The 12,632-nt window shown below is 42.2% G+C and overlaps 1 protein-coding gene across 1 annotated transcript in view; it reads left to right on the top strand.

Moving 5' to 3' along the window:
- The window catches only part of DAB2IP (DAB2 interacting protein), a 167,549-nt gene that overhangs the window by 45,369 nt on the left and 109,548 nt on the right, over positions 1 to 12,632 (top strand). Inside the window, 1 exon segment of the mRNA XM_056350811.1 lies at positions 801 to 919. Coding sequence (XP_056206786.1) covers positions 801 to 919 — 119 coding nt within the window.

Here is a 12,632-nt window from a genome sequence, read left to right as displayed (position 1 = left end):
TACGCTGCAAATGCTGGACACCACGGTAGTATTATACTTTTATTGCCTTATTTAGCGAAGAGATTAAATGTAATGTTCAGATTATGTAGAACATTAACTCCTAACAATAAGCAAATAACACATTAGAAGCTTTGCTATTAAAACGTTTAGTGCTGGCTTTGCTGTGGAGCACTACAGGAGCCATGACTTATGTTCCATGAGGGAGGAGGCACAGGGAGAAGGCGCTGTATGTTCTGCGCGAGGGTCTCTTTCTTCTGTAAAGGTAGTGCATATACTGCCGAGTCCATATGCTGCCTGTGTGCGTGCTTCATAGGGTATTTTTGCATGTAGCTAAACCACCTGAGTCCAGTCCTGCCAGCCATGGCTGGAAATTGGGGGGGGTTCGATCAGGTAATTGAGTTCTCGCCTGTCGGCTGGTCGCTGTGGTGGGGGGCATCCTGTGCCCCCGCCTGCGAGAGGGGGCTGCCAGTCCGGCCAGCCAGAGCCCCGCATCGCAGCCTCTCCTCCCGTCAGGAGTTGCGATGTGCTAGTCTTGTCTTTCAGACAGTATTTTTATGTGAGCTGATGGTTTCCAGGGTAACGGAGGCTTCGGGGAGTCTCGCGCCGACGCAGCGCCCCGGCCTCGGCGAGCGCTGGGAGCAGATGTTGGCTGCGGGCTGGGAGCGGGGCTGGCGCGAGGAGCACCAGGGCAGCCGGGAGAACAATCCGCCCGGCTGCACCCGGTGCCATAGAGTAGGCTCAGGGCTCGCTCTCTTCCTCCCTTTTTCCTTGTAATTTAGTATTCTTGTCTCACCCCACAGGGGTTCCTCAGCCGCCGGCTTAAAGGCTCCATCAAAAGGACAAAGAGCCAACCCAAGCTCGACAGGAACAGCAGCTTCCGCCACATTTTACCTGGCTTCAGGAGTGTGGACAATGAAAGGTAAGGGGACATTTCTCGGAGGGTGGGTAGGAGGCTGTGTGAGAGAGAAGGAGGAGATCGGTTTTTCCGGGTCTAGCTAGTATCTTAAGCTTATCTTATTCAAAGCAAGGGCCACATCTGTGATAGAAGTAGACTTGCTTAATTGCGAGAGGGGTAATTTTGATTTGTTGGCAAGCGTACAGTGCAAGCCCTCCCTTTTTAGGGTAAATAACGTGTACAGAGAAGCCAGACTGCTCTGCTTTCTTTTCCCCCAAAAATCCGAAGTTGATGCACCAGCATATAAATAGCACAGAGATGCAGCAGCCGAAGCCGACTGATGCAGGTGAGGGAGGGAGGGAAGGGATGCTCATGCACTGGACTACATTGAACATTACTGGGTTACATACTGTATGAACAATAACATGGAACAATAACAAGCATAATCTCCCCAAATCCCTCTCTCCCCCTTCCACACACATACATCTTCAGCATAGCCTTTGGCTGCCGTCATTATACTGAGATGGATTCTCGGCATGTGGCCGAAGCTGCTTTTTCTGTCTGAGCCATGACAAGATCTTTCAGTCCAAGAGGGATGCGGTGCAGGGAATGTGCAGATGGATCAGGTGGAGCATTTGGCATGGGATGGCCGGTACTGGAGCAAATTGCAAGCAAAATAAGGAGAAATGAAGCCTTGGTTTTATTCTTCAGCTCAGTTAGAAAGTATAGTAGCTCTTTAGTGAATTTGTATGAATTTATGCATATGTAGGTTTAAGTCAGTGCGTGCATGAGACAGGCACACATTCTAGGTAAATTTATGTGTAAATTCACATGCATATCAAGGTCATGGTTGGGTAAGACGGACTCCATTACCAACCCCAGAAACAAACTAGTGGGTTGCTTCCAAAAAGCAGATCTTTCAGCCTTATGTGAATCATTTTGGGGAATGACATAGAAGTGGTGAAGTGCCAAGAAAAGTGTGTCTGAAGATTATGCCAAATTGGACGTACACTGATGTAACCATTTTGTAGCAGCGGCATTTTAAAAAATCAGGATGGTACTTTAGAATCCATTGAGTAAATGCTTCACTTTTAAAAGCAATGACAACTTTTACTTTGTTTTAGCTATACTTACTCGTTGGAGCAGCCGTGAATTTTTGAAACGTGCAAATGACAATTGTCAATCTGGATTGTTCCTTACCTGACCTATTACAGCCTCCTAAGCTTTTACCTTCTGGATTCTGCAAGTGAAAGGATTGTGCTGGTCAGTGCAGAGTAATATTTCAGGGGTTACTATCTGGAAAGACAGAGTTGATTTGATTCCTGTGCTGCAGTTTTCACAAATGCTCGAAGTAGGGCACTGTATTCCATATGGAAGACAAGTGAGTGTAGCCGGCAGCCGGGAATCTGCCTACACTGCTGCTGTTTCACTCAAAGAACAGGCAAATTAGACAATGTTTTCTTTCTACCTAGATGAGTTTTGATTCTTTCTGTGAATTGGCAGTACAGGATGTGGGAATTAACTGTTTCAGCCAGCCCTACAGCCAAAGTCATTTTCCTAAATTAAGCCTTGTAATTTCCCTGCCCTCCCAGCACAAGAGCTATGAAGCTTGCTGGGCAGTGTCCTTTCAGATACAGCCAGATTTACTGCAACTTTTCTTTAAAGAGATTCAGTGAATGGGTGTAGTGCATTTTCAGTGTAGAGCTTAAAGGGGAAGTCGCAATCGACAGCCTTGAATAAAACCCAAGGATTTGCTTATATATATGACTAGAAACTGAAAACAAAAGGCTTCCATTAGGCAGGTGTAAATACAGTTCATATATGATACATAGACGTGCCCTGGTCTGGAGGAAACTGTGTGGCTCTAGGTAGCTTTTGACAGCAAGCTTTTAGTCCCCTAGCTTTCATAGTAGTGTCAGATCTACGATGTAAGCAAGTGTCCTTCTGCAGAAGATCTTGGCCCTAGGTACTGTTGCTCTCAGAGAGGTGAAAGAAAAGCAGCAGCTGGCTTCTCAGTCATGCATCAAGGTTTTGGTTACGGAAGAGAATTTTAGCTTCCTGAACATGCCCATCCACGTCTTCTAGAATGCACAATGCACTCACTTCTGTGCACGAAAGGACTTGAGTCTTTTAGCTCACTCTTGTGCATTTTCTGGTGTGCTTCCTTGCCTTTCCTGAAATCCAAGGATTGTTTCAAAGAAGCATCTGGTATTGGAATATTTGCCTTTTAAATATTTGATTCTTGACTCCATCTTGTATCCAAGCTGATTGTTCGCGAACCGCTCCTTTGCTCATTGAAGTAACCATTATAACAGCGTTCTGTTCTGGAGCTTTGTAGAATTTCTGTGGGAGATGCCGTAGTAAAAATGAATAGTGGAATAAATGCAGTCAAAGCACTTTAGGTTGAAATATTGAGCTATAGTAGATCAGAAATGACTCTGTTACTTGGCTTCCGTGTATCTAAATTGGTAGTGTGTCATGCCTCTTATTTTCTTTATTTTTCCTTTTCTTGCTAGCATTTATCCTGCTGTGTACGGCAGATGTGTAAGAATCTATGAAATGTGCACATACATGTACAGACAGCTAACTAGGTGGATGTGGTGTGTGTGTAGAGCAGAGAAGAGGATATAAACAAATATATCTATGCATTTTATCCTGTGTTTGATTAATGCATGCATTTAAATTTATCATGTACCTTTAAAATGGAAAATTTTGACCTCCTACAATAGCGAGACATTTGTACAGTGTGAGTTTTATAGCAAAGGAAAACAATGAAATAATATTAAACACTGGAAAAGTCACAGAACGTCTCAGTGGCATCAGTTCAGAATCGCCCTGTTAATTTTCTGTCGGTGGAGCCTGGTTTCCATACCTTGCACTGGCACAAAGAGAACAGCCAGGTTGCCAGTGGAGTCTTGCAGAGCTGCTCTTATAAAGCGTGGTTATTGCGTCCTGGGGAGGAGCTGACAGCCCTGAAACATGGGGGGGTTCTTTGTCGTGTTGACGTGCCATCCACCGAGGTCCCACGTCCATTGCCAGGCAGCTGTTTGCAGCACTGCCATGGCCTGTGCATCTGTGTTCGGAGCAGCTATGAAAACTTGGAGAATTCTGGTTTAGCAAAACCTTGGGCAACCATTTTTTCTCTATAGAGAACATCTGAGGAATTGCTCAAGGTGGTGTGTTAGAAAAATACACTGATTATAGTCAAGCAGAGCTTATGTTTGTAGGAAAAACATGGTTGTTTCTCATGGTATTGGATTTTACGGTGACTGAGGAGAGACCTTTTGTTTGAAAAAAGGTGGGAGAAGGGGTTTGCACTAACTTCAGTGCATTACTGTGGGGTTCACATTGATGTAGTTGTCCACATTTTGCCAGTCTTTTGCTCACAGATTTTTTTCTAGGAGTCCTGTTAGTAACAGTAATACAATTATTGATTGTGAGTAAGAGAAGCAAAATCAAACCAAGTGTAACTAGTATTCTGTATAGGAGGTGCATTAATCTGGAACAATCAGTTTATATAAATGTGAGGTTTAATGGAGGATTGTGGAACGAGTGCTCCTTTCAATTTGTTGGCTGGTCACATTGCTTGTTAGAGCTAAACAGGGTTTCCGTTAAAGTGGCTTTTTGCTAACAATGTCTCCTGCATCCTGATTTATTACCGCAGCTAACAAAGTTTTTTATCACAGAGTACTGAATGTTTGTCTTTGTAGCGGTCTCCCTGAAATCAGCCACAAATCAAGCATTTGGCAGATGGACTTTTCTTAATTGGACCCACATTTCTCCTGCAAAATTGATGATGGAGAAAGTTTCTGAGTTGGGCTTTGGGTACAGGGAGTAGAGCCAGAGAACTGAGAGAAGGTTGTTCTGCTGCAGTTGTTAATTGCTGTTGTCAGTGCATTTCTGATTGTTTTCTTGTTGTAGTGACCTTTTCAGTCACTGCTGTTGCTTTGTTACAGTAATCTTTTAAAAATAAAATCTGAGAGTTTGTCAGGAATTTAGAAAGTAGGCTTATATGAGCATTAGTTGTTTTTTAAAAAGATCTAAATACATGAAATTGGTCTCATCTCCTCTGAAACTGGCAAAGGCTGCCATGATTTTACACTAGCACTGAGACACGCTATCACTTTGTGGGACAAATACCTTCCAACTGTCTTGATTTGGTGGAAAATGGGTACTCTGTGTAACGCTGTACCTGTATCTAATCCCTGAGTTGACCATTCCTAGGGGCTTTTTTTTTCTCAATGCATCTAGAATTTATTTAATGCTAAGGGACTCTCAATTACTAGCACTTGTGATTATTTTGCAAGGGTTTTTTTCATAATTCCAGAAGATAACATTCTATTTAAGCTTTTTTCTTGGCACTACAAAAGTCTGAGCATATGGTTGATTGTTAAATGAGCCTCAGCCTTGGAAGGGGTACAGCCGTGCATTAATAACAGCAACAACTTGCACTACTGCTACTTCCTCTTTAATCTCCTTTTTTTTTTATTTTATCCCATCAAAAAATGTTGCTTATAACCCACGGAGGGGAGAGGAAGTATACAAATCATATACTGCAGTGCATTGAATTCCTGGTGCAGTCTACTGTATGGGTTTTCAAATATTCACAAAGCTTATTTTGGTGCAATAGGAGAGCATCAATAACTTACAAATGTCTGTACTCTTACAGTAAGCCTAGTTTGTGAATTCTTTTTAGATCTAATTATCATTTGTTTATTCCAAACAAACTTGATATGCCAAATATTTTTAGGCATGATGGAATCGGTTAAGTTTGATGAGAATATGGTGAGTGCTGCATTACAAAGGATGAAGAAGTCACTGTTACCTTTGGAAAGATTAATGACTCATCCTGCAGAATTAGGACACTGGCAGACCCCAGGACGCATGAAGGGCTTTCAAATCTGTGTGAACAAGTGCTGGAGAGCTTGCTTTCTCTTCTGGCTCCTTACTGAAATGGCACTAGCCAGTGAAGCCCTCTAAGTAGGAAGACTCATAATAGTAGGTGCAGAGCAAAGGGTGACACTAACAGCATGTTAAGTACAGTGCAGGGGCCTCTGGTTTTCATGATAATGACAATATTTTGAGGAAACACTGCTGAGTTTGTATGGGGAAACCATTTGGCACTGTCAACAATAGCTGAAATGCAAAATAAAACATCTTGCCAAGTCAGGACCGGGAGCATCCAGCAGGTAACAATGTCTGCTTTCTTGTGTAGTGGGGAACGTCTGTTCCCACTGCCCCCCTCCCGGGTCCGGGGGCAGTCACAGGTAGCTTAAAGGTTAAAGGACAGTCTCAGGATCAAGACTGGCCTTTTATAGTACCTGCATTTATATCAAGGCTACTTTGTCCTGGAATATGCAAATCAACCTTTTAATGGGGTTCCTTTGCAAAATATTTCTTGAACCAGAAAGTTAATTACTGATCTCTAATTAATGGCTGTGTTAGGAGGCTAGAGCAAAATCAGAGATAACTGCTTTGAAAGGGAGATGCAGGAGGAAATTGCCAGTTCTCCCCAGAAACTGTCACATTCCTCATCTTCTCTTGGTATTAGGAAGTTTAGAAACTGGGATTCGGATATTTTTAAAAGAATAATGCTTTTAATGGAAAGAAGGGATTTTGGAGGGTTTTTGGGGGAGGCATTGAAACAAACAAAATAATCCTTTCTATGGAAGAAAGGCTAATATTCCGATTTGTAAACGTAATGTACAGTTCCCTTACACAGGTGGTTCGGGTTTCCATTGTGTGAAGAGTGGCGTTTATTCCCCTTTAGAGTCAGTCTGGTGCTGCAGTTTGTGGCTGGTGATGGGGCAGTTAGACTGTGAGTGTGTTTAAAACGAGGTGTGGAATTGGTGGTTTCAGTCCTCCTGAGCACGGTAGCCCCGGCAGTGACGGCGGAGGCTTGGCAAAGCTCAAGCCCTTCCGTGGTCAGTGTTCTTGCACTGCATTTTAGTGATTCAGGGAGGTAGAACAGGTAAATCTGGAAGGTTGCAGATCAATTGCACCAGTCCGTGAGCACAGAAATATTTGTTATAAAGCCCCGTTCAGTGAAGTATGCTGCTCCTTGTGGCTAAATCCATTTAATAAGCCCAAGAGGAGCAGAGATGGACCGAAAACAATGTGGTGGCTTTCAGCTTCTCCCAAGGCAACAGCAAGGTCTCAACTATTCCTCCTGTTAAATTGGCTTTTGCATATGCATGTGGATCTATGATTTGTATCTGAGGCTACCTGAGGTAAACGTATTTGACATTCTCAAAGAAACACATAAATGTTTCCCCTTATCCTACATATTCAAACTAACTTCCAAATTGAACAGGGAGGTTGTGTCTGATATCGTTCCATAAAAGACTATATTAATGCCTAAAAATTTTTCAAGCCATAGTAAAATGTCAAGGGAAGGGCTAAGAGACTAGAATTATTTTAATAGCCGCCTTCACGTTTCTCTGCTTCCTGGGTTCCTAACAGCCCAAACAAACAGCACAGTGCCCCACGGGGTACAGCTTGTGCTCTGGCTCAACTTGGAGTCGTAGCAAAATTATAAAATCCTTCCTGCTTAGGCATATGCAGCGCTACTAGTATAATTGGCTTCATGCATCTTACAATTAGCTTGCAAAAATATGTTTTGCATTCCTGACCTTTTCTCTATAAGCAAGGCCATTGTTTCACTGTCCTGCTTAATTACAAAATATAGTGTTGTGTGAGGATAGAGATGACATCGTTCTATCGTTGGCTCTAATTTGACGAGACATCATAATGGGGAGTTTTCATACTGAGGGCACTGAATTAGTGTAGCGTGAAGCCACATTTCTCTAAACCTACTAAATAAGGAGAAGTTAATTTTATGCTCTATCTTTTTGACGTTTGTAATCAAAGCATTGTATTACAGCTGCAGATGGTTAGCATTTGAAGAATGTTTGGTAAATGCCGACAATCGGAAGGCATTGTTCCTGCAGCGGAAGATCAGGTTGATTAATGGATAGGAGGATGCTTGCTTTCATTTTACTGTTCTCACAGTCTGAATACATATTATTGACTCGTTTGGCTATTGCCTGGCAGACGTGATGTTGTGGTGCGTCAGTATACACCTCAGGGTTACAAGCAGAGGGTTCTGTTCTGTACCCTTTAAGCAAAGACTCTTGAGCGAGGGGGACAGTTAAGTTGCATTGTGGCTGATGGTGTTTGGATATTCTTCAGATTGAAGACAGATACTGCTACTCCATTGCATTAACATTTAGTTTCCAAACAGACCATTTATTCTGACTTTGCCCTGGTGAGATTTTCATGTGCATGAATTTGAGTGCAATTACATTAGCATTACTCTTCATGTCAATAAACTCAAAAAAAAAAAAAAAAGAGAAAGAAAATGACATCACTACAGCTTTTGTACGAGAAGATGTTTTCTGTTAGTTCTACGCTCTTCTGTTTGCTTTTTTAATTATTATTTGTTTACAATAAAAACTAAGATACTTCTAGCCCAGGCTTAAACATTCTGGCACACAATGAAAACTGCTCATGATGAAAATATTACTTTTCAGCTCAGAGGAACAGTCTTGCTTTCCCCCGCCCTCTGCCTCCTGGCCATGTGCTCCCCTTGCAGCAGATCCAGTCATCACACCATCTTAGGAAGGTCAGCAAGCTGACTAAATGGAAAAATATTATTTAGGGGGGTGTCCTTCTGTTTGGTTAGGGCACCGAACCAACTCATGTAACTGCAGAGCGATGGGAAGATGGCAGAAAAAGGACTTTTCCCTTCATTGGCAGCGTGCAGTTGTGTTTAATGAGGTATGATGTCAAACTGCACTCTCAGTTTCTGCCCTAGTACTGTGTAGGCATGGGGGAGGGATACCCACCTGGCATCTGCCTCAGTTTCCCATCTTTCAGAATGGAATTTCCCATCTCATAGGAGAGGTACCTTGCATGATGGATCAAATTGTTCTGTCCTCTACTCTGTCATTCCTGCTGGCAATTAGTGTTACCAATAAGTGTCTTTCTCTCCTGGAAAAAAGGAAACGTTGAAAACCAAGTTTTGCTCTGTTCTTTATTGAAACTCTGCAAAACCTTGATTGAAAAATCTGCGTGAGGGACAAAGAGTTGTAAGTGAATGTGTAACAACTGAGGTGGGCAAGGTTTTCAAGCCTTTGTTTGGAGAGCTGGAAGATGCCAACGTTTGACGTGTATATCTTGTTATCCACTTTCCTATTGCAGTGGTCGTGCGCAGAAATCCGTTGATTGTAGCTGGAGGCAGCGTGTGCACTGAGCTCATTGCTGGCAGTCAGTTGTACAGAGCACTGGATATAATGATGTTCAAGACTTGTGAATATAAAATAACTATGTCAAGTTGATCCATCAGCTGGGAGGGAAGAAAAAAACAGACTGAGGGAATATATGCTCCTCTGTCCTTCCTCCTTACCATACTCTTTAATAATACCTTATTATATGGAGTTTCTTCCTAAGTGATTATTAGGGAGATTTAGAGTAGATTGTTCGCATATGGATATCTTCTTATGATACTGATACTATGATCTTGTTTATCTGGTTGGCAATGTTTATAATTTAAATTTTCAGTGCAACTACAGAATGTCTCAGATTCTCCTCAGCAAAATTCAGGTCAGGTGCGATGAAAAGAAGCAAGAGCTGATTTTAATTGAATTAAACCAGTGTATTTTTAGCTGGAATTAAAATATAATTTGTTTAAAAATACTTAACTGATTTGAATTAAGGCCAGAAATAAGAATTTAGGTTTAATCCATGTGTGTTACATAAGTAATTATATGAGAAAGGGATGTGGCATGCATTGTACGTGATTGATAGTGTGCAGGAGGGTGACATTCATTGACAAAACGATGTAAATGTATTAGTAATTATAAAGCCATAGGTATTACAACAGACTGTCCCCTTTACTCACATTTACAAATGTCTCTGGGATTATGTTGGCCCTGTACAATAGCCCCCATGCTCTGTTGCTGGTACATGAGAGATTGCACACATCCCCTGCTTGAACCATTCAGTGCTTCTTCCCCATAGGAGTCCCTCTGCAAAGCAGTCCTACGGTAGTTACCAAATGATTTACATAACTCTGTTGTATGTACCTTGAATAATTAATATTTTGCTGTCCTTGCTGTGTGTGGAGATTTGTTCTATTATGGATGTGTGTGTAGCTATATAGTAACACTTTAAATGATATGTATATATGCAGAGAGAGAAAGAGAGAAGGATTTTTATATTATTTTTGTGTGTGTGTGAGAACAACATTTTTTAAAAAAATGCATTGCTTCTGAGAATTGAAATTAAAAGCTGAGGGCTGCTATTAGTTCAGCTTGGAATCTGTTGTTTATCCTTTGCCTGGGCATAATCCTCCTGGGCACTAACAATGGCCGAGCCTTGTCCTGTTGGAATGTGACTCCAGGCTGCAGGGCAGGCTCTTGAGCTGGGATGTGACACTTCCCTGACGTGGGGTGACATGCCTCCCGTACTGCGCTACCTGATCAGCCATCGCGCTGCGGGCTGGATTTCCCTCCAGGCACAGAAAGACCAATTCTGCAACCAGCGCAGGGTGAAATGGAGATGCATTGGAGACATTTTTTGCTACCTTGTGACATATGAACAATTTTAGTCCTGGCATTTGCTAAAAAACAGTAAGAAGATAATTTGAATTCAAGTTGCCGGATGCTTGAATTTGGTGGTATTTGGATCAAGAGGGTCAGTTTAGGATTATTGTAAAGGGAAGAGACATTTGCAGTGTATCACTCCTCCTACACGTTCACATTCTGGATCAGTGGAGGAGACCAAGGCTATTTACGATCTCTCTTTTATTTTAACTTCTGTGCTTTCAGAAGATCAGGTTTGCATGGTTTAAAGAACACATTGCAGCATTTTTTTGATAGATGCAGAAATGTTTTAGCTGTAGCTTTAATGCTACAGGTTAATAGTTTTAATCACTGACATGGCATTTTTCCTGATTACCCTATATTGTGGCATTTTCACTATACCTTTTACTAACGCTCTAAGTAACGTGGAAGTATGTGTTGTTTGTGCATCTGTGCCGGTGAGCATCAAGGGTTTGACCAACAAAGTGTAATTAGTGGAGGGACACCAGGTTGCATGCGTGGGAGTGCTTTGGTGGGTGCTGGGTTCCAATGGGGAACACCAAATGCTGGCCATGCGTTCCCTGAACTGGATATTGCAGCTGCAGAGGCTCTCTGCATGAAACCTCTCCAGCTCACCCAGAATTAATTATTCACTGATCATCACTCAGACCTTATGGATTAGGGAGCAGGGAGAAGGGTTGGCAGGGGGTGGATAGAAGATGGAGCAATTTGGATTGCAATTAGTATTTAATTTCTTTCCTTACTCCCTGTTTGCTTAAATTGAAGATTGCATGCTAGAACCAAGCAAGGACTTCTATCCCAGCAGTGGAAGTTCCCAGTGCACCAGAAACTAGCAAATCCACTTAAGTCTTTAACCTTCCCAAAGAGATGAAACACTCAGTCAACCTGAGGAGTTGAAACGTTAGGGGAATAAGTTTTGCTTAGAAAATGTTGCAAGGGAACCGCAGTGCCCAGTCTGCCAAAGCAGGAGCACTTCACCAACCATATCCTACCCTTATGATATGAGCACTTAGATGTTGTCTCTCTCTCTGTCCATTACCTATCTTCTCCCCTTTCTAACACCCTGAGTGTGCTCCTTGCCAGGAGTCTTCCCTGGGGATTACCGTTGTGGCAGATCCATAACGGATACCGAAGCCTGGCGGGTAAGCAGTCCTGCAGCAGACAGTTAAACCTCAACCCACTGGTGCATCGCCCAGTCACAGAGAATGTAATTTTCAGTTTAGTCATTACAAAAATGGTAGCCAACAGTTGGAAGTTTGCTTCACTGGTGAGATTGTCTAACGTTGAAACCTCAAGGGATTTTCTTGATTATACCAGTAACCGCAGTCTGGGTCACACTTTGCAATAATTATCCTGATGTCTGCAAGGTTGTTAGAAAGTCCCTAGAGGAAGGGGCCCAGTTGCACTGCAGAAGAATCCAGAGGTATATGCTGGCAAACCTTCAGCTCAGAGATTTATTTAAGTTAGTTCTTTAATTGCTTTCTTGCATCCCTATTCTATTGTAAGCTCTATGAGCCATCTAGGGAAGTAAATCTAGCTACTATTAATCTCCTCAGTCCTTCTCCCTTTAACTGGTTACTCCTTGCTTCATTTACACAGACATTTGTGCCCTACAGATGGGTAATAATTTTGATTCTGTTTTAACATGTTCTAACAATACATGTAACTTAGGAAAAATCATCATCTGACTTCTGCATTGCATTTTTTCTTTTTAACTCGCATCTCTTAAATGTGGCTTATGATCTTTGTGTAACGCTGCTGCTTCCCAAGACTGTTGGCAGCTTCCGTGATATGCATTCAAAAAGCAATTCCAGGTCCTTGAGTGAAACCTGCAAGAAAAAAGCAAAGAATTATTTGTCTTTTTTTTCATTATCGTGGCCCTCTTATACCTGTTCTGACATGCACTTGAAAGAAGTTTTCTTACTTGATGCCTTTATATCTAAAGCTCTCTCTTTTTATAAACCAAGGCGGGGTATCTTGTCCTCCTTAGATAAAGTCACTTCTGTTGAGGCTGTCACTCACTTCATTAGCCTTAGTTCCAGCCTCTCACACAAGAGGCAGAGCTCCACGTACCCCTCAGTTAGAGCAAACGTTTTGATAGCAGGGGAGTGAGAAAACAGAATGACAAGAGC

This window comes from Falco biarmicus, chromosome 9 (assembly GCF_023638135.1).
Source record: "Falco biarmicus isolate bFalBia1 chromosome 9, bFalBia1.pri, whole genome shotgun sequence".
Taxonomy (NCBI): Eukaryota; Metazoa; Chordata; class Aves; order Falconiformes; family Falconidae; genus Falco; species Falco biarmicus.
The sequence above is the reverse complement of the archived record's forward strand: the minus strand, read 5'-3'. Positions and strand labels throughout refer to the sequence as shown.